This window comes from Centropristis striata, chromosome 12 (genome assembly GCF_030273125.1).
Source record: "Centropristis striata isolate RG_2023a ecotype Rhode Island chromosome 12, C.striata_1.0, whole genome shotgun sequence".
In the NCBI taxonomy this organism is placed as follows: domain Eukaryota; kingdom Metazoa; phylum Chordata; class Actinopteri; order Perciformes; family Serranidae; genus Centropristis; species Centropristis striata.
In genome coordinates this window covers 11801956-11828545 of record NC_081528.1, presented here as the reverse complement: position 1 = coordinate 11828545, position 26590 = coordinate 11801956, and the positions used below count along the sequence as shown (strand labels likewise).

Genomic DNA, 26590 nt, shown 5'->3' with positions numbered 1-26590 from the left:
GTACAACAACAAAGTGAAGTCATTTCCCATTTATTGATCTGAATCTGAACCAATTTGCAGGACATCAGGCCTCCTCATGCAGAAAGACATGAAGCCAGTGTTTGTCTTTATATGAGTCAACAAATGTCTAATAGTGTCCCATTACTTATTGATCACTGACAGACGCATTGTAATACAAGTCAGGATCAGTAGTTCATTTGTAATTAATGAGCGCGGGAGAGCTGTCGACATGTTGTGTTTAATAATTTAGCGTCAGTATTGTATTTTCTAAGTTGCATTTAACACATGCTGTGTGCACTAAAAACAACTGCTAACATTGTGTGTAAATATAATTTAAAAATAAGGCTGCGTGACTGAAGCAAGGCACATTTAGGAGGGAACTCAGCAGGTGAATAAAGAGGCAATTTTAACTAATAGATATCACCATGAAACCTCCTTAGTAGATTACTTACATCAAGACAATTGTGTTTCCCAGGAAGTTTTTTGATATTGCATGTTTAAATATGCAAATAGGCATTTTCATATTTACTAATTTGCACAAGAAAAAATCTGAAAACTGGATAAAGAAAGGATCAAAACTGGTTTAATTTTGTTGACAAGGAATTTTAGTTATTTTTTCATCAGGAAGGAGATAATTTTCACCATGTTTTCAGGAAATAAAAAGTTCCTCACTAAATCAGGCCTTTAGTGATATGTGAACAAACTCCTCTGGAGGCCAGTTAATGTCTTGTCTTTAATCTGCATTATCTCATATTAATTGGCCTGAACTAATGAAGCTACAGATACATTTGAAGGCAGCCTTGTCAGTGTGGCTGCTGGAGAATGATGTTAGCCAACAACAGTTAAAGCCACTACACTAGCATTGTTTGTTTATTTCTTATTTAAGTAGAAAAAAATGTTTTAACATTTATTTAACTCTCAGAAAAAAGGACAGGTTGGTATCTGTTGATAAATGCTGTTGTTAAGTGCACCGAAACTCTGTTAACTTTTTATTCACAAGTTATTGTTGGTGTTATAGGCAAAATCATTGAAAACCGATATCAGTCAACCATGAGTAAAAAAATCTTCCAATTATAGATAGAATTGAAACTGAAGTAGAAGTTGTAAGTAAGTTGTATGTAAGTGCCACTGAAGTGGATATTTCTGGCTAAGAGTTGAGAAACCACCTTCTACAAATCATGCATTTTGCAGGACTCTGCAGATAAAATTGATAAAATAAATAAATAATGAAATAAAATAAAATAAAATAAAATATATTGTTACTTGGTTGGTTACTTACATTAAGACAATTTTTTTTTGTGCAAGTCTTCTGTAATGTTCTGTTTAAATATGTAAAAAAAGATATTATCTTACTTTTGGTGAATTTAGGAAACATCAACAGACGAAGTGTAGTAAAAAAAAAAAACTCTTGAGTGTGTTTTTTGTATGTTTTATTTTCATTAGTCTGAAAAGGACATGTTATGGAAGCAAATTAGCCCAAAATTGACAAGTGCATGAAAAAGCAATGTTTTTGCCTTCAGCGTGTCACCTTAAATGTTTCTTTCTTCAGGCATAGCTATCAGTACTGTCTACATTAAAATCCAAACTGCAACTGTACTCATTATGAAGCTGTTTCCTGTTTAAAGGATGTCTATTATTAAACAAAACAATTCAGTATATTTTAAGTGAATGCACTCTTACTGCTGTTCATACAGGGGATATGGTCATAAATCAAAAATGACAAGTGGGTAATTCACACTAATTCAATCAATAGCAAGCTAAAGTCAGAAAGAATCCACAACTGCAGATCGATAATCTCATCTCACATGTAGCCTTTGCCCTGCAGCACCACGGCAGCTCATCATTCTGTGCTGCTAAACACATCATATCACAACATTAATCATTCCCACCACAGAGGTAGAGCAAAGCTTTCTGGTAGTCTCCAGTCGTGTCCTCCTGCAAAGAAAAACAACAGACTGAATTATTTTATCCTCCTCCTCTTCCTCCTCCAGGTTCCTTATACTCACTAAATCAGGTTTTGATCAAAATCCGAGAAGTTCTTTTCACCTAATTTAAGCTTTTAGGCACTTAACTTCTTTACCATTGTAGATATTTTTTATTTTAACATGCTCTGTTGTTTTTTTCTCAATGACACTTGTATGTCAAGCTGTCACTTTTCATGCATGTGGGCGGCTGTCGATCAGGGGGTTGGATTGTCTGCTCCTCCTCTCCACATGTTGAAGTGTCCTTGATCAAGACACTGAACATCAAATTGCTTTGTTATGTCATCACTGCTTTGGACAAACGTGTCTTTACAACGACAGTGATGTGATGTTGCTTGTATGAATCTCTACACCCTCACCCCTCAGTGGTGCATGCTTCCAAAATTTAGCATAACTGCACACAACAGCTAGAGCAACAACAAAGTAAAAACATTTTTTATTTGCGAATCATTTCATTTTGTTTTTATTACGTTTTTTAGAGCGTCCCAACTTTTTGGGAATTATGGCTGTAAGAATGATTTATAGACACTATTGAATTTATTTTATTCCTTTTTAAAAAAAATTACATGTATGTTGTAAGATGTTATTCTATTATACTTTATCGCTTATTCTATTATTATTAATAATATTATTCTATTTATTTTCTCCTCATTGATTGTATTTGTATTTCTATTTTATTGTAAGAATATATTTATTATTATTATTATTTTATTGTTTTGTCTATGTAATCTATTATATGTAGATCTTTAATTTAACTATTCTAATAATATTATTATAGCTATTAAATCTATTATATTGTATTTTATTTTCATCATTTTTATTGGTATATCACAATGTCCACAGTGAAACATCGAGACGGACAATGATGTTGTTGTTTTTATACTTTTTTAAATACTTTCTTACGTATGTATGTTGGGTATTATTGTAGGTTTTACACTTTTCACAGCCCATCCTCACCCAGTGTTTCCTCTGGTTGCATTACATTTTTTCTTGTTGGGAAAATAAATGTTTCTATAAGCGTTCTTATTTGTTAGTTAACATTTGTTGCTGCAAACTATTTTGCTTAACATTTTTAACAAATTATGCCTATGTGATGGGGACAAAATTTAAAAAAAGTGGTTGGGACCAACGTGTCCTTCGGGTGCCTTAGAAGTGTAAATGGCATATTTATATGACATGAATCATATGAACAACAAAAGAGTGGTTTTCTTCTCTTAGCTTGCTGTAACAGGAAGATACATGAAAGAATAGACCTTTTATTTTTATGCTCTGCTCACATCATGTATGATGGAATGCAACAGCAGGATTCCCAATATAGCCCAAATCTATAATAAATATAGGTACAGCCACTTCGAATGACAGGCTTTAGCTGAAATTTTCTTCGCTGCCACTTACAAGTCAGAAACGTGTAATTACAGCACCTTGTATATGAACATGAACGTCATCACAGCAGAAAAAGCACAGGTGAAACTAATAACAATCATCATGGTTTGAAATGACAATTAAACCGTCATGCACAACAGCAGCACCATGGAAATGTTCAGTGTTGGGATAGCAGCGCAAGCTACCAATGACTTCACACCAGTAAAAGTTAAAGTACAGTAAAGCTATGCTGTGGGGAAATCTAATTTGGTCAACTACAGCTACTTAGAAACAGGAGTTCAAACTACTTCAAATTAACAACGTACATATACCTCAAAGGTCATTCTGCCTATTAATTGTCAGTATACAAGTTCAGAACTTGTTTGAGCTTTTTATCAATAGAACAGCAGAAAAAGTAACACGGCACAAAATAATTCACCACAGATGCTGATGTCAAACTATATATTGATATAAAGATATTTAGTAGGTAGTATTTACAATCTTTGTGTGTGTATACAGTATCTCTGTGTCCATGTGTCTTTTTTCCATCCACCAAATGCCTTAACAATTCAAAACTAAGTAATCATGTGTATCTTCCCACAAATCCCATTTGAAACTACAAAAATTGATTTTCAGATATAATAATGTCCTTTTAAGCTTTTGACTTTTGAAAATAAAAGGGTTTAATCTGACAGCTTTTTTTTTTTTTTTTTTTAACAAATCAGGCTTTTATATGATCTAACCACAACTTAAAAAGTTAAGAAAAAAAACCTCTACCTGATCATTTGACCTATGAATAACATGTAAAGTTCAAATGAGGTGAAAGAAAAAGGGTGAGGGGGCAGTCAAAGGGGTTCAATGACAGTAAAAAAGCAATGGAAAAATAATAATAATAATAATAATAAAAACATTAATCTTATGGCCAAATTTAAAGTTTGTATTTTTAGTAGTTTAGCTAAACAAAAAATGGTTTAAAAAATTAAATTGCGACACAAATATAAATGCAGTTGAACTACCAGCAAGCTAATGCAATATGTAGTTAAACTTCTAGCTCAATAGCATGTAGTTCACTACTCCATAACACTGTAAATGACATATCTATAACTGGAGTGTAACCATGAAGTAATTAAAGCTGACATTTACACCTGTGATTGACAGGTCAAAGGTGTGATAATTAACATGAAAAGTCATAAACAGTGATGTGAAATGGCAACACCAGGAAAACACCAAGTGCAAGCCGAGTTATAGTTGAAGTAATAATTGCCATAATGAAATAAAAATGAACTTGTACTTATGTATTCACTATTGGCCCTTTCTATGAGAGGATGGCAATAACTCCTCTCTGCAGGAACATCTGGCCCCAGGAGAATAGATTAATTCACTCTGGCTCGTGTGGAAGAAGCATCTCATCTTATTTCAGTCTCATCACGCTGAACAAGGCATTTAAAGTAAATCACTAATCTGCACTCCATCACTGCACTGACATGAATGGTGTATAAGCAGCATCACCGTGATTCACCCAGCTGGTGTTTTAAAGCGTGCAGACGGATAGATGACTATGTTTAAAGCAACAGGGGGTAGAAACTGAGGAGAATTATATCACATTCTTTTTTTCTGAACGATTAGACTACTTAGCACGTCATTAAAAAAAAAAAAAAAGAAACACTGAGTGATTGAGTACCTGGATTGTAGAGTATAGAGACACTCCGTACTTCTTCTTGAAGATGGCTCTGATGTCCAGCATGTCCACCTCGCTCCTGGACACCATTATCCTCATCAGGGTGTCGTCGTCAGTTCCGGCACGCTACACACAGAAACAAATTCAGCAGCCGGAGTTAACAGTCTATGAAATTACATCATCAGCCAGCTTTATAGCCCACAAAACTGTAAGCCAGCTGTCTTTTTGTTTCTTTAAGGTGCTGCAGAGACATACTTTGACACAGTACATCACCGCGTTTAACAAGTTTAATACCCTAATTTACTGTAAATCCACTTTTGAACTTGAACTGTAACATGATGACTTGAAAAACACAACTGGCTTTGTTTTCATAAGGTAATTATTAAAAGATGAATTCCATGTATTAAAGTTTTAGCGCCTTAACGATAAATCATAAATACTCTGCATTTGTGTCAATACTTGTCAAATGCATGATTCAGATTTATGGATGTATTTTAATGGCCATTACGGGCAGCTGATTTAATTTTGTATGATATGAAATTCAAGAAGTACAACTCAGATTCCAAAAAAGTTGCGACATTGTCATTGTAATTAAATACTTTGCTGATTTTTTGTGACATTTATTCAAATGGAAACTGCATAAAGAGAATATATTTTAAACTGATAAATGTTTGTTTTTGTAAATATACTCTCTAAATTCTGAATTTGATGCATTTTGTTAGTGTCCAAACTTTTTAGCCTTTTTTAAATTAGATATATATACCTGAAACCTGCTTGAGAATGGCACAGTAATCAATACAGTCTAGACTTTTCAGGAGAAATGCTTATTTGCTTTCTTACTAATAATACCAAATATTTAAGGGGGTGTGCAATAAATGTCAATAATACCATCAACATCGATGTGTTTCATGACAGTAAGGTCATATAATTTAGTTAACAGCTCAAAAAACGCATTAGATGGGAAGCTTTCTAGCTCAAAGATAACTGGATTTTATTACCTTTGGACAGAGCAAGGCTAGCAGTTTTCCCTTTGTTTACAGTCTTTGTGCTAAGCTACGCTGCATCTTCATATTCAATGCACAAGCACAAGAGTGATATCAAGCTTCTCATGGGGCTCTCAGCAAGAAAGTGTGTAAAATGTTTTCCAAATTATTGAGCTTTTCATTTAAATTGCATCACCACACAATTGAATGCGTCATGTTCAGTGTGATGAATTACATTTTAAGAGTCTGCTAATTCATTTTTTAATGCACTGAAACTAATTGAATCTAATTAATTCAAGCAAAAACATATATTCACCAACATAACACATCAGCATTGATTGGAATCTAGTTAGCTCTAATATAAAGTGCATCTGATTATCTAAAAAATGTAAAAGGACCCGAGGGAACTGCAGATGAACACATTTCATTATTTATTTTTTCTGGTTTTGGTACTTATATCATTTTGGAATAACAGAATACAGAAATACATTTTAGTATTAGATAAAAACATATGTTGAGGTTTGATAAACTGTGTGTTACACCTACCCTCATAGATTTATAAAGGCCTTCAGCGAAAAACTCAGGGACACTCCTGACACACTTCACTGTGTAGGAAAAAGAAAAAAGCAGCCATTATATAAGGTTCTCTGTGAATCTGAGTTTTTGTCACATGAATCTGACATCATATTGATTTCTGCAGCAAAGTGTTATCCTCTGCTGCAATTCATTTTAACATGCATGCCAGACACAAAACAGAAAACCCAGAGGGAGTTTTAGTATTTGTCGCCCGTTTGTTACGACTACAGAATGGTCCTGATAAATCACAGGTCTTACCAACAGCTACCAGTAAGTTCTCCAGATTCCCAGTGGTCTCTCCTTCGATGCTGTCCTCGATATCAGAGCCAGAGAGCTTCTTGTAGGCATCGAACACTGCAAAAAAAAAACAGCAGCAACACTTTGATGTAGAATAAATTCAGTATTAAAAGGGTTCGGCCAGTTTGACTTCAGGGCAACTCATTAAAAAAGGAGCTAGCATGTTTATTGCCTTGTATTTTGTATTTATTTTGTATATACATCATGTTCATATTGTAATTAATCAAAATTAAGACTTACTAATTTAGGCAAGCATTAAGCTAAATGTAATTCATTTTCATCTTTTTCTGCTTCCATTTTTACTTCTTTTAAATTGTTGCCATCCAATCTTTTACTCTTTGTATATTTTATTAATGTTTTTATGTTATGTTTTTATTTATTTATTGTGTTTTGCTTTTAATGCCATTTAAATATTTAATGTTTTTTTTTAAATTTAATGAATGAATGAATTGTAATGTTTATTTTCTGATATGGTTTTGGTGATATGGTATTCTATTTATTTGTTATTTATTAATTTATTTGCACAATAAAAGAAGTAAAAGAAAAACATTAAAAATCCCCTAAAGGCTATATATATTATATATATATATATATATATATATATATATATATATATATATATATATATATATATATATATATATATATATGATTTATTCATTTATTTATCATTTATTCATTTATATTTATTATTTATCCTCAATAATATTTTATATAATAAAATGTAAGCCACAAAAGTAGATACATAGCAAAGAATCAAAAGGTTGGGTGGATTTATTTAGTTATTCATTTATTTACTATAACCCTGTAGTTTAATTCATCTGACTTTTTTAATTGTGGTTCTGAATTTTTCTGATTCAGTATTTCTTACATAAAGCAGGTCACTTTGGAAGAAACACCATATCATCTAAACTAGATATGAGGACTTGTTGATGCAGGAGTACACTATGTTAATATGAAATCCCTCTCATGGCTGATCACTGATTCTCTTTCTCTTTAGCTTGGTATAACCTGTCGGTTAACCTGTTTCTCACCGCTCGGGTCTGTTCGCCTGAATTTTTCATTACACTCAGTCGGGCTTCTGACTCAAAAAACAGTTTGAACAAGTCTGGCCATTTTCCTCTCTGACCTCTCTCTTTTGCAGCCAGATGTTCTTGCCCTCAGGACTGCCGCCAAGCTTGTGTTTGTTGTTCATCACACCTTAATAAACTCCACAAAAGTCTGGTGCTCTCTACTTTTCTTCTGTGCTCTCACCTGTATCTGAGTTCTGTGCTGTTTACTTTGGCTAAGTGTCAGCTGCAACTTTGTTTCTTTTTATGAGAACGAAATTCCAGGATGTAAGTTGTTCAGATTTGAAAAGAAAGTGACCCCTCTAACCTCTTGTACTCCTTGAGGACGGCAGCCTCCTCAGATGAGTTTCTGTTTTTCAGAGGCTCCAGCAGTCTCAGTTTTACAGCAACAGTTGATAACTAGAAGACCTAATGAATCCACTGGTACCAACCATGTCATGGTATTTTGTTGGGAGCAAAATAACACTCCGAATCAAGGCTAAGGGAGCGAGGGAAAAACTGACATGCCAATTTCATGGGGGTCTTTGACCTGTGACTTCAAGATATCTGAATGAAAATTGCCTATACAGCGTTACAGACATGCCAACTCTATGATCATCCCAAGCAGTTTGAAGGCCAAAACATGCAGTTCTTCTCATACAGTAGAATTGTTATTTTTCACCTATTGTATTTAAATATTTTCTGCATACTGGGGTCCACAAACAATCTTTGAATTATATAAAGATATCACTGGGAAGCTGAGACTCTTGTGGTTTCAATGGTCCTGGTTTTATTTATTTGTGATGATGTTAGTCCCCATCGAAGCCAGTTCATTGCAGTAAGATATTTTTTTTTTAACTTGATTAAATGTGTTGTATAAAATGACCTGTTGTGACCTCTATTGCCTCATTTAACCATACAACCACAATCCATAGACCTAGAGCATTCAGAGGATTATGGCTTTCCAAGGCATATTGACAATAAGGGGGTTTATAAGCCGTTTACAGAACAGAAGTGCTCGTCATTCAATGCCAGAAAAATCCAATTCTTGCAGAAATTGTCAAAAGTTTTTAAAACCAAATCACAGCATGGATTTTTCTGTGGTGGTTCTCAAGGTTTTGTTGTCTTAATTTGATTTTTTGGGAGGATTTTTGACTACTTTTTATTACTGCTCAAGTGTTAAAAAAAGGGTAAGATTCAGCACCAAATATGTGTAACAAATGGTATCAACCCAAAAAAAAATGCTCTAACAACTTATGAGACATAATTGAGCACAAGAATGACCTTTATATATTCATAACATACTGTTTTAAGCTCTTATATTGTATTGACACTCTGAGAACCTTCGATTACAGTTTCATGACTGGAACAACTTGAAACAATTAATCTTCAGGTTTCCGGCGTTCAGATGGTGTACAACACTTATATGTGGCCTTTAATGTTGACCTGCTATCTCCCCCCAAAAAGCCAAAGTGTTTCTATGCTGTGTCTCTAAGTGTTCTTGGAATAATAACTACTGCATGGTTGGATAGTAATGGTATGTTGCTTTGGAACTTCCCATCTTGCTCTCAACAGCAAATTAAACTTCTGCACTCTCTGACATTCAATAATGCATGCACAAACAAACTCACCTTCTCTGAGATGCTCTGCGCTCCTGTTGCCAAGAATTGTGATGAATTTTTCCTCATCTGTGCCAAACTTGCCCTCTCCAGCAGCGTATAAGTCCTGTAATGACACACACACTTATACACTCTCACAAACACAGCAGACCTTGTGCAGACAGGGACTTATTCGAACAAACGGACCGAGCGAGATGACAGCACTGATGTAGGACCTTGTACTGTGCCAGACGACACAAAAGTTCTGTTTTTCTATTTGTCTTTGTTATTTCATGGAAGTTTTGTGTTTCAGGTCCTTTCAGGAGAGAATGAGGGGAAAAAAGTAAATAAATACTAAAACAAATATTTTATGTTATTTTATTGTATTTATTTATCACCCAATTATTATTATCCCTGCAACACTATTAAGGAGCCATTCTGCACAATGAGTTGTTTTACTTTTGATAATCTAAATATATTTTACTGATAATACTTTTGTACTTACTTGTAACTTAAGAAAAATTCTGGATTGTTACCTTTCTATTTTTACTTGATTAAAGGATCTGAGTACCTCTCAACAGCACTGTCACTGCTGTCTTGTTAATTTGTCGTCTACATTCAGATACATGCAGGATAACTTAATGCTTATCATTATTGGATCCCAATCCACAACTCAATATCAATAATTACCAGCGGTCTATAGGAAACAAGATGTTCTGTTCCCGAAGGTTCCCTACTCTTTAATTAATTCATCCTATTGACTATTCATCTCAGCTGTCTCGGCGTTCAGCTGCACTTTGGGGAGCAGCTTCAGGAACGTGATCACATCCTGAACATGTTGGCATTTAATAGAAGATGGTGAAATTTAGTCCACAAATCATGTACAGGGCTGCTAAGGCTTTTTACTGTTATTTCAGGGGGGGGGGGGTTTAGCTTCTGTATGTTTTATTTCATAATAACTTAACTGTTATTACATTCATTACAAAATAGCAATTGGAATTATAAACCATGAAACCACAGAAGTCTCAAAAGGACTCAAGGTTGATTTATTTATTTATTTTTAATCAAGCCACCAGATCCAGACTTTTCACCGCAGGGTTATGTACAGGACTTTTTCCCAGCAGTTGCCAGGCAACCAGCAGAAACTCCAGCAGTTTTCAAAACTTTTTAACAAGTAAAAATGGAGAACCATACGTGAAGAAATACTCTGTTACAAGTAAAAGCCAGGAGTTTGCAATATGAATTTGCACAGTGAATAGGATGTGAGACGATCACTTATTTAGGTATTTTTTACTGTTAAATTCAGAGGGACAGTGGACTTCTTCCAGCTTGTGCGTACGTAACTCTTCTGTGTGCATTCCTCTTCTATATATTTATTTAATTACTATCTGCACTAGCCTGCCACTTTATGAGCTATAAAGGTGTACCTAATAAAGTGGCAGTGTGGTCTTCTGCTACTGTAACCCATCTTCTTCAAGGTTGGACATGTTGTGCATTCAGAGATGCTCTTCTGCACACCTTGGTTGTACCAAGTAGTTATTTGAGTTACTGTTGCCTTTCTATCATCTTCAACCAGTCTGACAAACAACAAGCCAGTCAACAAGGCATTTTAGCTCACTGGATATTTTCTCTATTTCGGACCATTCTCTGTAAACCCTAGAGATGGTTCTGCGTGAAAATCCCAGTAGATGAGCAGTTTGTGAAAAACTCAGACCAACAACCATGCCACATTCAAAGTCACTTAAATCGCCTTTCTTCCCCATTTTGATGCTCACTTTGAACTTCAGCAGGTCATCTTCACCATGTCTACATGCCTAAATGCATTGAGTTGCTTCAATGTGATTGGCTGATTAGATATACCTAATAATATGGCCAGTGAAAAAGTTCATTTTCTCCTGATTTGTCCTTCAGAATCAGAATCAGTGAACTGTCTCACTTCTTAACTATCTCTGGTATAATTTAATGTTATTCCATGGTCTGGGGGGAAACTTGATTCTGATTGGCTGCTGGGGAACTGTTAACTATATGCAGTGATATTTACTTTAAATATATCAAGCACAATGTTAGCTTTCTGGCAAACAGCTGAGCCAAAAGGTTCCTAAAAGCTGAACGGACTAAAAATATCTCCCTTTGTCAAGTCGTAGCTGCGGTACGTCCTATTTACTGGAGTAGTGGCCAATGTTTTCATTGCATAAGAACCTTAGGGAGGGTAACAGTTGTTCCAGGCATTAGACAGACCCTCAAGTGTAACAAGGGACTGAGTTGCTTGTGAAAAACTTTAGATTTTGATTTAAATACTAATCATCATGGTAAGAGCAGGTTAATGCCCTTTGAGGTGTGCATAATCAGGAATTAATGGAGTCAGAGGCACTTCCAGCCTCCCTGTTGCCCATTAACTCCTGATCGCGGACACCTCCTCGAGCATTATTGTTTACCTGGAGCTCACTTGACCTACTTATGCACCACTAGCATATGAATTTTCCCTCCTGATATCTTATCCTATCACAATACATCAGATAATATTTATAGATTACTGTATATTTTGAATTATTAGTCTGAATCTGCAAAGGAACTTAATTTAAGTTATCAAGTTCACAATCGTGGCGAAAGATAATACAACATTGCCTCCAAACTGCAGTGGAGTAGATATATGAAGTTGCTGAAAATCGAATTACTCAAATAAAGCAAAACTACCTCAAAATTGTACCTGCCTACTTTTCACCATTGGCTTTTGGGGCATTTGTTAAACAGGGTTTGTTAAACATTATCTGACATCAACAAAGGATGTGTTTTCCTTTAGATCTTACCTTTGCATCTTTCTCGATTTTATCCTCGTCCACTCCCTCATCCCTGTTCCCCTTCACAGCCGGACAAACAAGCGACCAAACAGAGAGACAGACAGATGGAAACAACCGGATGTTCAAACAGAGAGAAAATCAGGTCAATGTGGATGGAAAGATAATGAGCTTCTCTCTCAACCCAAGTAATCTCTGGAGATGACATTATCTGCTAAATGGTCCAGAACCAAACAGATTACATTTTCTGTGTGTAAACCAAAACACATTTGAGAAACCAACTGCGTTATTGTGCTGTCTCCCCCTCCTCCCCTTCTCCCAGAAACACACCTAACCCTCTCATGACTGTGTAATGACATCACCAGAGGCTCTAATTATCAGGAAAGGAAACACAAGTCTCTGCAGCCCCCGTCCGTACCTGCAGGAGGATCACCAGTAGCCTCTGATAGTGCCCTGAGGTGTCACCGCAGATATCTTTCTCCAGCTTTCCACTGAACTCTGGAGGAAAGAGGAGAAGAGGGGCAGAATATTGCTTACACTTCTCTGTGCACAACATGCACTAATGGTTGAAATCGACCCTAGTGGGCCGTCCACCGCTCCGCAGGATGAGCTGCGACAGCAAAGATTTGATTAGTTGGCTAACGGACAGCGTGGCCTTCTCTTTTGTCTAGATCAAATAAACTGGCCCCTTTGCCTTTTGCCCTTGGTGCTTTTGTTGTCACAGATTATTTTCAGCTGCTGTCAGAGACATTCTTGCCGCGACACATTTGATTGGAAAAGGTGTTAGGAGAGGTACAGTATACTCATTACACCAGCACTCCTCTGTGTTACAGAAGGGAAACCATATACTGTTAAAACGTTTTGTGCACCAGGAAATGGGTCTTTCACATCTTCTACTCACTGGAGAAAACACTATAGAAACTAGAATTACAGATGTCATGCTTTTATATAAGATTGCAGTGTTACAGTTCCACTTGTTTTTTTATCCAATAAAACAATACAAATAATCTAACTTAAATAAAAAAGGCTGTCACGAGTGGGTCTAAATCGTTTATGTAAAAAAAGTCAAGTCAAGAGTGAGGACAAGTCCCCTCCTTAATATAACAATAAACTTTTAGATGCTGTATCTGACTCAGTTTTAAGGTCATAGAAGACATCGTATGATATCAACCGTGTCGTGATATCTTGTCGGTAATCGGGGCTAAATAACGCTGCAAAGTAAGGCTAAATTTAGACGAGGGAAAAACTGATTTTTTCCCCCCCTTGACCTCTGACTGCAAGATATCTATTAAAAATCATATTAAAATTGGATATATGAGTACCCACGAGACTACCCTTTACAGACATGCCCACTTTATGCAATATTTCTCATGTATGCAGTACAGATGTGTTATTTCTGCCTATTGTAATTTAAAGTTTATGCATACTGGGTTACCTCAACAGTCTTGGAATTGCATAAATTGTATGTCACTGAATTGGGTCTGACTGGAACGATGAGACTCTTGTGAATTCAATGAGCCCAATCTAACTGTAATGTGATAACCTTCGTCCCCATACTAACATTTCTTGAAACTTGACCTTTACAGTATAAAATGAACTGCTGTGATCTCAAGGATAATCACAGCCTCATACAACTTTACAACCACAAACTAGAGACCTAGAGCATTCAGAGCTTTCCTACAGTTAAGGACAATAAAGGGGTTTCTCAGCAATTTCCAAAGCAGAAGTGCCTACCATCTATTTGCTGTAAAATGCAATTCTTGCAAAAATCTTCAAAAATGGCAAAAGTTTTTTGAAACCAGATGACATCATGGATTTTTCTCTGGTGTTCTTCAGGTCTTTGTGTCTTAATGTGGTATTTTATAGATAATTACTTTTATAGTAAAGGGGGTTAATACTTTTGCCACAATGTGGATTATTTACTATTGGTTGCTTGTATTTTTTTGTAAGAGGGTTTTCTTAATAACCTCACGTATATTAATGCCAGAAAAAGCAAAATTTCATTAAATTAAATAAACTTTTGAGATAGTAAAAACAGAAACATGTATATATAATATAATATGATATAAGCTTTAGACTCCATACTATATTTAAATATTTATTCCCCATTTGTCACATTTCATCCTTTCACAATAAAAGACACAACGAGCTTGACTAACAATCTGTTACATAAACGTTTTTCTGCTGTTATCTTCCTCTTTCACAGCTGAGTGACTCACCTTTCTTGTACACTTTGACGATATCTTTAATCTGCTCGCACGTCCTGGAGGCCAGGATCTCAATCAGCACTTCGTCATCAGTCCCGGCGCCCTGGGAACAAAATGAGGCGACGTGGATGGATGCGACAGCATTTTGTCATGGCAATCTTTTGTTATTTCATCAAATCTTTTGGTTGGAAGAGAGCAATATAAGTGATCAAAAGTTAAATACATTTGTTTGGCCAACACACACACACACACACACACACACAAGAAGTATGCAATTAGAAGATGAATAACCTCAGCCGTCGAGAGTTAGCTCAGAGGAGAGTTCAAAGTAAATTCTCTTTTCTTCGCTTTAATTAACCTTCCAGCAAAAGAAATATCTGACAAGCCAAACAAATGGTATGATGGGAACGTCGAGGCCAGGTCCTAAATGCTTTGCCTTCACTTTGATGGAACATTTCCTTTGCGCTGGTAATACAAATGTGATGAAAGAATAATGACAAGAAAAAAAAATCCATTTGAAATTTATAAAAGGATCCAGAAGTTTAGCTTAAAGTTATTTTCCTCCCTTCAAAGTTTATGAGACTTCAGTGTGACATAAAGTAGGTGCAGTAAGTAAGTAATATATAACGTTAGAATATATTGGCTAATAGATCTAGACCATGGCACCATTCTACTTGAATGTGACATTTTATTCATTTGGGCCACATTACAGGTGCAGCAGGCAGATATGAAGAGAACACACGACACACAAGTACTTCATTAAGTGTTTGACCCACATGTTATTTTAGTTCTAGCAGATTCATTGCATTCATTGCTTTTGAATCTGTAAAGTGAAGCCAGTACTAAAATGCCCAGCGCCTTTCTATCGGCCAGCAGGGGGCGACTGCACTAGCTGCAAAAAGAAATTACATTTTAAATGAAAATGACTCTACTTCTCACTTGATTTATTACCTCACTAAACATTTTCCTTACAAGTTCTTCGTCTCAATTGTTAGTTTTGATTCTTCTTCAAAACAGCAGGATGTTCATGTAAAATATGTTCCCATTTATAGTCTTTACAGTCTGTGGTTGTTTCTGGAGTAAATTACCACTGTACTGCCGGCCTATTTTGTTCGATAAGCACAGAATAATGTTTAGTGGGTAATTCTTGTTCTGACCCAGCCTCAATCAGACAAAACAAACATGTTTATGTGTTTTGTCTACGAGAAGAAGACCAGATCTTGAGCAATCCCACCTAATGCCAATTTTCTGACAAAAACACCTGCCATTAGAACCCTGAAAGAACCTTTTGTGCATCAAATTAATTGGTTTGTGTCATTGCCTTTGTTCTAAACTTTCAACATTTTCATGCTGTCAAAACTTGCTGATCAGTAGATCAGTGTTGAAGGTTAATGAAATAATTGTTTCTATCTTTTCAAAAATAATCCTCAGACTTTTCATCTTGTATTTGTCTAATTTTAGTTGATAATAACATATTGGTTACAGAAATGAATCTACAGATACTCCACGACAAAGGCCATAATGTGGCCTGCAGCAGACTAAGAAAGGCTTGTTTCTAGCCTAGTCTTCTACTACTACTGAACTAAGCAGTAGTTCAGTAGTTTAGAATTAGGATTACAGGTAGGATTACTTGTGAACTCTACCGGCCAGTTAAGAGGAGTAAAGAGTCAGCAGTCAAAGATGGTATAAAACTATCACTAAAATAGGCTTTTACAAAAATTGTTAATCATCATAACCACAAGGTCATAAAGCATACAGCCATACAGGGATTAATAATCCTAAAAGCATTATTTTATGTTAAAAAACAGGGCCTGACCAATATGGGATTTTTGAGGTAGATACCATTTTAAGAGAGGAGAGATTAACTGATAACCTAGATATTGCTAATTATGGTACGTTTTTGAACTGGAATGAAATTAGACATTTTATGTAGATTGAGGACCGATTTGCACTGATATGAGAGTGCAAAGGAACATTGTTTACATTACTATACATTATACATACAATACATTACATTGTCAACCAAAAATGACAACTGAGAAAAAAAACCACAATAAAAAATAGCTAATTAAATATAAATACTGTATGTTCAGTATCAGTCAAAAAAACTATTTAAATAAAAAATAAAGAAATAGCTAATTAAGCTTTTTTAAATAACCCCAAGCATTGATTTCTGAATTTTATATATTGTGTAAAAAAAAAAGTATGCGCTGATACCAATAAATACCATTGATAGGCCAACATATCTGTTGGGCTCTATTAAAAAGTAACTAGTACAGTAACTATTGGCATCAAATAATTGTAATACAAAGAGTAAAACGTACATAATTTCTCTTTGAAATGTAGTGTAGTAATCTATAAAGTAACACAGAGAACTTGGAAATACTAAAGTAAAGTGCAAAAATGTCAAAATTATACTTAAGTAAATGTACTCAGTTACATTCTACCACTGGGTATTTCTAAATGTCAGTTCATTATCCTCTGTCAGTTTTAAATGCTAACCTGCTGTGGTTTTACCATATATGACTAGAAACCATTTTGACATCTTTTAAATGGCTAATCAACATGAAGCAGGTTTTTCTCCTGGCAGACATTAAAGACGTGTCGATCACAGGTGAAACTGATAACACCAATAATGGCGGCGTCTCATTGATGTGGGCCAAAGTCTGAGCTCTGTTATCGTGCATGCTGTTTAACTGGCAAGGCTTAAATAGAAATGAGCCTGAATCAGTGTTTTCCTGCTATGACAAGTTGAAGTGAGTGTCATGAAAAAGGTCTTTTGCTAAGCTGAGTGTTTCAGCATCAGATGCTGCAACATCTGTGCACTAATACCACCGAAGAAACTGCTTCATCTGAGGATTTCAACTCATTTGCATATACGACCTGCAATCTAAAGTGGAGCGTGTGAGGAAATCATTAGTTACCTTGAGCGCCTTGTGCAGCTGGGAAGCATCGTACGAGGCAGACGGGGTCATCAAGGCCACGATGAGACTCTCAAACAGCCCACCCAGCTCCGATTTCAGGGCGCTGACTAAGTCCTGATGCAGAGAAAAGACAATTAATGACAAGAGGAACAAAAACAGTCATAATTATGTTTGTATTGAACAAAACTTTGCATCATTTAAATTCTGTTGAACACATTAGCTGTCTGGTGCTTTTATTTCCATTCATAGCAATTCACTTTCAAGCAGCTGCAAGGAGTTTTCAAGTCTGTCAAGTTAATGTCGGTTTAATACTGTTACCTCTATAAGACTGTGACCATCAATGAGAAAATTGTCTTTTCTTTATTCTTGATTCATCTGTGACCAGGAATTTAACAGCATGCAGACCTGAAGAGTCTATGTTTACATTTTCCCAGGCAAAGTTTGCCAGTGTGTAGTTCATCAGTCAGTTAAAAAGCTCTGAGGGGAGATTTTTCTTAAAATAACTTATTTTTTGAAGTTATATTTTGTGGTTATGGCTGATACTGGAGCAGGATCATCAAAGAGAAGGGGAAATAATTGACAGAACAACAAATAAAAAGCTACAAGTGAAAACATGAGTTAACCTTGGTTGTTCATTCGACAGATGGAGAGAATTTGGGGATTTGAAAAGAATGAATTGGCCTTCTTCCTCTTTGAAAAGTATGTACTATGTATGTCTACTTTATTTATGAAATACAATGTGAAAAGTTGTTTTACATCAAAATATGAATTTATGTTGAAAGCCAAAACTAATTATTTATTTACAGAATTTTTTTAGGACAACACTATGGTCTCAATCGCTTGCAAAAAATCTTCTGAAAAAAGAATTCATGTTAATAGTTCAAATAATGGCCCCATTTAGAAGAAAATTAGAAGATATAGAATCGTATGATTTGGAGCGTGGCTACCTTTGATTGACAGGTCACTAACAAGGCGAGACGTCATCAGGAGAGAAGCAGAACAATGAGTATCCACAGCAACGTGTCAAAAAAAGTTATATATAACGTTATATAGATATAAAAAATGACTTTTTCCTGTTTGGAATTTGACCCTTTCACACTCACACTCATTTTCACTTAATGACAGTTTATTTGAACGTTTTGTTCATTAAAAAGTCTTGTTCAGCGCTTGGTTGGACTAACAGACACTCCAAGGAGTCGCTGTTCATTTTTCTGAGGTAAGTAACGTACATTTGTTTTGTTTTTTTGCTAGCCAACATTAACATCCCAGTTAATGCTCCAGTTAATGCTAACATGAATTAGCAGCGGTTTCGCTCAGTCAGGTTGAGGTGTAGAGAGGCTGTAGTCAGTGTCGTTTGATCCCTCTCGCTCCTCCACAGTCCAAATATGGTCTGCTCCCCGTATCGGAAACAAGATGGCGACGAGTGTAACACTGAACTCTTCCAACGGGCCACAAACCAATGGGTGACATTATGGTGACTCTCCATTTCTTATACAGTCTATGGCTTTAACGCATGAAACATATTGGATATCAGAAAACAAACCATATCACAGCACATAGTGACAGGAAAACTTGACTCGTTAGTGTTGCCATGAATGTAGATTATCCTGAAGTTATATCAAATAATAGACAAACATTCACGTTCCTTATGTCAAAGAGATTCAGGCATACGTGACAATTCTCTGCCTTGCTGACATTTTGAGAGAAATGAGGATAATCAGAAGAAACATACCCTCACAAAGCAAAAAATATATTTATTTTGCTTCATGTCCTTAAACTAGCAGCTAATCAAACACAACATATTACTCACAGACGCCGCTATTGATTTCTCTATGCAATGAATCACATATTTTGGCATTGCTGGGAGCACGACCTGAATTAAGTCGGTGAAAAGAGTGAGTAATATCATGTGTGTGTGCATCTATATACATATATATAAAAACACCCAGGGGATCTTTTAATCTGCTGTGCTAGGCCAGCTCAATATGCAGCCGAACACTCATCTCTTTAACAGCTCAATATGTGAGACTCGGAACAGAAAATCTCCTTATTTCTAGATTACATAATCAGTCTTTCTTTTCACAAAACAACCTGTTTCCATTTCAAATCATATTCCCACAAAAGGTTGGTGAAAAGGTGCATTCAAAAGCAGAAATGACGCACTCTATGTCAGAGAAGAATTCAGCTGTAGCAGAGAAATATGAGCATAAACTGTCAGAGAAATATAATATAATAATATAATAATAATAATATAAATATAATAATTTTTCTTTTTTGACTTTACTGGCACTTCTCATTTCAGATGTTATTGCAAATTAGTAGTTTGTGTCTTGCAATCACTACATTTTATAAGATGTAATAGAAGATATAGGCAAAAAGGCTCATTTTAATAAAACACTAATATTTAAAGATACTACAGGAGCTACATTGTGATTTTCTGATGTGCTTTATTTCTATCAGCTGCTGGGTCTATTTGTACTCCAGGTGGCTCTTACATTTGCTTTTCAGTAACCTCCACAGAAAGCAAATTAACTTGCTGCTTTCAATCCACAGGTGGTCATAAAATAACTTGACAGTGTGATAGAACAGGGAGAGCAGGAGAGCGTAAAATGCCCGGTCGTGTATAAATAACTGCACTGCACTCTGGTCCACAGGGACTGTAGGAAATTGGCCTTCCTGCCTCTTCTTCCATGTTTTCCCCGTGTTTGGCTGTTGAATGTGGAGTCTGAATGACAGAGACACTTCATGTGTTAGAGGGCTGAAAGGCTGTTAGGTCGTTGTTCAGCGGAGGCAGCTGAGTGGTGATACGAAGCAAAAGCACAGAGGTATATATCAGTAATATCACGATTATGTACATAACACATTGAAGGTTAAATGAGGAAAGATCTTCCGTGTGACTGATATGTGTGACATAACTCAGGCTTTTGTCATTCACTGTTTGTACCTATAAAAGGTTTTGACTTTAATCACTATTATTCGTATGTAATAGTAAGCAGGGTCGGTTCTAGACCACTTTAGACAAACCCTCTAAGTGTATGATTGAAGTGTATGAAGGCCATCCTCATGCTCAATTATGTTTCGTAAGTTGCAGTAGTTTTTGGGTTAACATTGTTTGCTGAAAATGTTTAAAAAATAAATAAATAAATCCCCCCAAAAAACACATTATGACACCAAGATCTTGATGAAAACCACAAAAAAATCCATGCTGTGATTTGGTGCCAAACCCTTTTGATATTTTGGAGATTTCTGCAAGAATTGCATTTTTCTGGGATTGAATGGCGAGCACTTTTTGTTGTGGAATCCGCCGCCCCAATTAAGCACATCGCTGGATAAATATATATATATATATATATATATATATATATATATATATATATATATATATATATATATATATATATACACACATACAGCGATGTATATCAAATCTTTATTCTTTAAAGAAAGAAACTATTAATTCTGAGTTGTTGTTTTTTTTTTTTAAAGAAGAAGCAACAGACAAGACAAGGGAAGTTGGAAAATATTGAAAAACAGACAAATTAGTCTTTTGATGGAATTTGTTGACAATAAAAAACATTTACAACACTGCCAGTCTCAGACTTTAACAGAAAGAAAACAATGAAGGGCTGGTAGAGTTACAGATGAATTTGAGTAAGCACACTTCAGGAGATATCTGTGTGCTTTTGAGCTTGGTCCAGGTGATGTTGTAGAGTAAGGACGCAGTGACACACTGACATGACCTGTAACCATCCATCACTGTGACTGCCGTTTGTCACCAGCTCTCTGTTTTTGTTACCAGCAGCTCGTCTTACCTTTCCGTAGGCCTTTTTGTATGCCGCCTTAATTTGCTGGCGTTGATCGTTGCTACGTGCGCTCAGCAGCATCAGGATTGCATCTTCATCCGTACCTGCACCAGAAATCAAATAAGCATTAAATAACTTATAAAGTAAATTCCTCTATGAGCTTCACACAAACACCTGCAAACATACGTCCAAGAAAGACTTAAACCAGCTTCATATTTTAAAAAAAAATCTTTTTTTTTTTTTAAAACAAAGGGCTCATAAGGCATCATCATGATTGTACCCATCATTTAGCAGAACAATTAGCAGCTTTCAATTTGCTCCCACATGAGGAGTCTAAGCCAATGATCTAACAATCAATAGGTCCTGAAAATGAAGAAAAAAACAAACAGGCTGTAGAGCAGCTGGTGTTATTTCCTTTGAGGGATCAAAATGTTCAATTAGTCCGAGGGAACGACGGCACAAAGTCCTGCTGATCTGTAATGACATCTTGGACTACAAACAGGTCTTCTTTTTCCTTCCTATTTCCTTTTCTACATTTAGTGGATATTTCCTAATCACACTGTGAAAGTATGAAACTGACAGGAAGTGTTGGGGATACATTTAAAAAGGTGCTGATTGCCTGTAAGGTTATAATTAGCAGGAGAAGCATCAGTCTTAATAGTGCACACCTTTAATTTAATGATTGTCATCGGGCCCATTGATTTACACTAATGACTGCAGAGTAATGTTCTCACTGCAGTTTCTCATTTTGCATCTCTGCCAATAATAACAACAACATTACCTGAGAGAGGAAGACCGGGTCAAGGGTCAGACTACTAAAAACATCAGCCAAATAAAGCCAAGCAACCTTTACACAGAGACACAAGTTATTTGATCAGGGTTCTTGAAAAGTTGTTTCGGCTTGGTGTCTTAATAGGCTGCCCATATTCCCCTTGGGCATTATTGACTGTTCCAAAGCTTTAACCCTTGAGCAATGCATCCTTCTTTTTAAAGGACAGGGGCTCTTTAGGGGGCGAAATCAAGTTAACAGTAGATGTCACAAAGAAGTGGTGAACAACATCTGAACGATGGAGACCTGAAGATTAATTTGAGATGTAGCTCAGCACTGTGTGTTAAGAATGTCTAGTCATATCTGGAATAATATTAATTGAAATGTTTAAAGAGTATAAGGGTTTGGTATGAATATATGAAGTCTGTCCCCATGCTCAATTATGTCCCATAGGTTTCAGCAATATTTGGGTTGCAACACAGATTTGATGCAAACTTTGGGGAAAATTGGTCAATAAATCTTTAAACACCAAAACCTTAAGGAACACCACAGAAAAATCCATGCTGTGATTTGGTGTCAAAAACCTTGCATATCTGCAACAATGGCTTTTTTCTGTGATTGGATGGCATGAACTTCTGTTTTGTACACTGTTCAGGGGTGGTAGAGTTTCATGAGGCTGTGCTTATCCTAGAGGTCACAGCAGCTCATCTAATACAGAGAAGTTTCAAGAAATGCTATTATGGAGAGTCTCTGCTTTCCCGTGATACCCAATTCATAAAATTCCAGGACTGTTCAGGGACATGTGGCCTTGTGGTTGTAAAGCGTTTTGGGATACAAGCTTTATTTCTGTGAAAAAATTATATGAAAGTCACTTTCACTTTGCTAAGTCATTTTTGGTGTCACAATATATTGCAATCCTGTGAATAATTAATAATGTTTGGCAAAAAATGTATTTTAAACAAAATATTTTGTATAAAATATTAATGTCGTTCATATTTCTATAGGAAGAAAACACTTTCTCTCTGGCATAACTTTTTTTTAACTTCATTTCAAATGTTACTTTGTTTAATATCACCTTCATTGGCTGTATTATCCTATTTTATACAGTCTATGGTATTATCACCTCATCACTAAGCCTATATAGAAAGATTTCAAACTTTCATAACCATTTCAGATTGTTTACCAGTCCGCTGTCTGCTTCTGCCATCATGTCGACAGTTATTTGTATTTCATTTTATTTATTTATTTTATTTTTTGTGTCTCTATGTTTGCCTACAGTAAGAGCTCATTACTGTTGAGGTTTTGCAGAGCACTTTGTGGAAATGGCTTAGTGCTGTGATGTACTTCTATTTTTTTATTTTTTTTATCCATTGAAAAGTTAAAAACTTCTCAGTTTTTCTTCTAATTAGACCAAACTCACTGGGGAAAGCAAAAGTATTTCTCATGCTTCAGAGGACGGCACTAATTGTCAAAGAACTTTTATCCTTTTTTACCTTTTTCTTTTCTTTTATGATATCCTTTAGTGTTTTTTTTTTATTATTTAGGTTTTCAGGCCCATTAATATATGCTGTCTCTTTCTGTTTTTCAGGATGTATCAGTTTAATTTTGTATTTTGGTTTCGGTGTTTATTGTTTTGTTTTTGGGTGACTAATGTGATTATTTTCTTAATGATAAAAAAAGAACAAATGCAAATAAAAATTATTCTGACAGCTGTGTAATTTCTGTGTTTTATTGTTATATTGGTTTTAGAGAGAAGCTGAAAAATATGACAGTGCATAATAGAAATATTGCTTATTATTATTAATATTATTATTTATACACAAGACACACCTGTCATGTGTGCAAGTAAACCTTTTGCAGCTTGAATCGACTGTATTGTTCAAAGTGTTGAGGAATCATTATATTAAATTCCCACCTTAAATAAAAGTTTTCCCTGCATATATATATATATATATATATATATATATATATATATATATATATATATATATATACAGTGGTGTCACATGCTGAGTGTGTGTGTGGGGAAATGACTAGGTGAAGAAAACTGACCGATTCCTTTCATGGCTTTATGGAGAATTTCAGCATCATGTTTGGCGTTGAAGTGGACGAAAGGTTTGACGCTGCCTCTGTGTGCCTGCAGGAAGAGTGCAACAAAAAATGAATTATAAATATGTTATGAAAAATGTTTCCCCAACTTTCTTTGCTATGGTGGGTTTAACTTCTGTAGGAAACTCTCTGTGGATGCATGAACTGCATTGCAGAGGTGAGATAAAGTTATCAGGCGTCATGCAAGAAACACTCACACAAACAGATTTGTGCTTAAGTAGCTTGTATAAGTGGCTTTGGAGAACTTGCCAAATCCACTGACTTTCTTGTATTTTGAACTTTCTCTTAGGCAGACACACGATTTTTTGAGTGGTCCAGACCTGCTGTAGAAGTCAAGTGCAGGTTTTCACTAATAGATTTTGTATTTTATTACTTTGAAGGGATTTTAAGTTTGATAATCCTGCAAATTGGCATCCCCTCTGTGTCTCTCAACTGTCAATAAAGCCGTAAAATGGTCAAAAATCCTGCAGAAATTATGAGATAAAGTATCAGGGAAAGTTAAGATAAGAGTACAAAAATGTTCCTGCATCACGCCCGTTGTTTTGCAAGTCACAAGTAAGTCTCAAGTCTTTGCACTCAAGTCCCAAGATACAACAGACAAGTACTAAACTCTGAGTTTTGAGTCTTTAAGTCATAATGCACTCTTTATCAAATGTAATGCCACTTTAACAAGTGAATATATATATTTTTTTAAATTACATTTACAAATATCATGAATGCATTTAAAAAAAATGTATTTATTAGTTAAAATTAGATTTAATCATATTAAAAAATGTAAAAGTATTTTCAAGTCAAAAGGCTCAAGTCCAAGAGAAGTCACAATAATTGGTGTAAAAGTCCAGATCGAGTTGAAAGACTTTCTTGACTTTCTTGGTTATCTAAAGTCATTATGTTTGTGACTCGAGGCCACACTTCTGCTGTATACTGCCTGCTAAATTAACTATACCATTACCAGCAGACTGTTCACACTGACTAAACTCACGCAATACTTCTTCCCTGCATCGTGTGACTGTATCAATTACCTGTCTGAGCTGCCGTTGAATGACATCTGTCTTTCTCACAAATGTAAATGAACATTAACCTTCCACTGAATTCAATATTATCCAATTATTTTTTCAGGCAAATTAAGGTTTCTAGTTATTTTTTATGTTAAAAAAGTGGGTGTGTAATATCATGTTTGGCAGCTTTTGCAGACTCTGGCTCCTATTATGCCGGGAACACGAATATACAAATGTACAGTTGTCTTCTTCATCTTTAAATACACTTTATTGTTGGAATGCATTCAGTTATCATCATACTTTTTTTTAGTATGTTTTTTCTGAAATGTTTCTCACTGCTCACCTCAACCCAGCAATAATAAACCTGATATAAAGTGTAATGTTTGTGCACATACTTTTGCTTTTCAGTTAGATTTTGTAGAAAAAGAATCACCTGTCATATTTTTACTGAAGTTGGCTGCTGTTCCTTTAAGAGATGTGAAAATTTATATCGTTTCAACAGAAGTTTAAGTGCTCTCTGATGGTCTTAGTGCTTCCACTAATGAGAATTAAACCACGGGTATACAAAATTTAAAAATACTGAATATTGCTGCAAATTATTGTTAGTAGCTGAACTATAAAACATTGCTACAGACATCACCTGGATTTAAACACAGCACAAGTTACTGTAAGTATGACATAAATCAAATGTGGCTGCTTCTTTGTGTCATGCAGGTAATTTTAAAATAGGTTGTAGATTGTTCTCCGGGGAAAATGTAATTTAAAGAAAAGCAATAAAACATCTGCCTCAGCTGCAGCTGTGCTCCAAATTCTGAGCAGGTTGGAGAAGTGGAAGGATATTGTCTCTGTTTTAATATCTGCTTTTGTTGCTCATTGGTTTTCAAGAGAACAACCTCTTGTTGCAACATGATGATGTTTACTCTCACACTCCACTGTCACAGCTTTGATCCTGCATGCAGCACGAAACCGGCAAAAACACGATAAAACACAATACACCTTTTACTTTTTTTTTCACTGTCAAAATAGTCATATTCATTATTAGAATGTGAGTCAGTTTTGTTGTCTTTTATTACAACATTTAGTATTCATCTTCTACAAAGAAATCAGCTGTCAAACTCTTATCAAAGTCTTATTAGCCGTGCAAACATTGTGGTAATGACATGCAATGCTTAGTAGAAATATTTTTACTTCTGTTGGAAAAACTGTCAGAAAAATATAAGCCCAATTTGGGCTGGTCCAGTATTACCAGGGAGGTATCTCTCCACCCCCATGTTTATGTTTTGTGCACCACATCCATAAACAAAGTCTTAAAGTTTTTGTTCTGGTGCGCTGCGCAGATCTGACATCTGCCTATCTGCACGCCTGCTCACATCCCCAGTTCTCTGAGTCATGGCAGTCCCGGGGACGGTCGGTACACATTAACCTAAAATACTGAGGTTGATAAAAATGTACCTTAATTC

The 26590-nt window shown here is 35.5% G+C and overlaps 1 protein-coding gene across 1 annotated transcript; it reads right to left on the bottom strand.

Moving 5' to 3' along the window:
• Positions 1 to 1428: 1428 nt before the first annotated feature.
• On the bottom strand, positions 1429 to 24178 carry anxa5a (annexin A5a; the record flags this gene model as incomplete). The annotated part of the gene is made up of 11 exons (XM_059346553.1): positions 1429 to 1935; positions 5026 to 5148; positions 6552 to 6610; positions 6840 to 6935; positions 9559 to 9652; positions 12333 to 12383; positions 12739 to 12818; positions 14540 to 14630; positions 17452 to 17565; positions 21264 to 21358; positions 24076 to 24178. Coding segments are annotated over 11 exons (966 nt in total), but the record flags the coding sequence as incomplete, so codon positions are not given.
• Positions 24179 to 26590: the final 2412 nt, after the last annotated feature.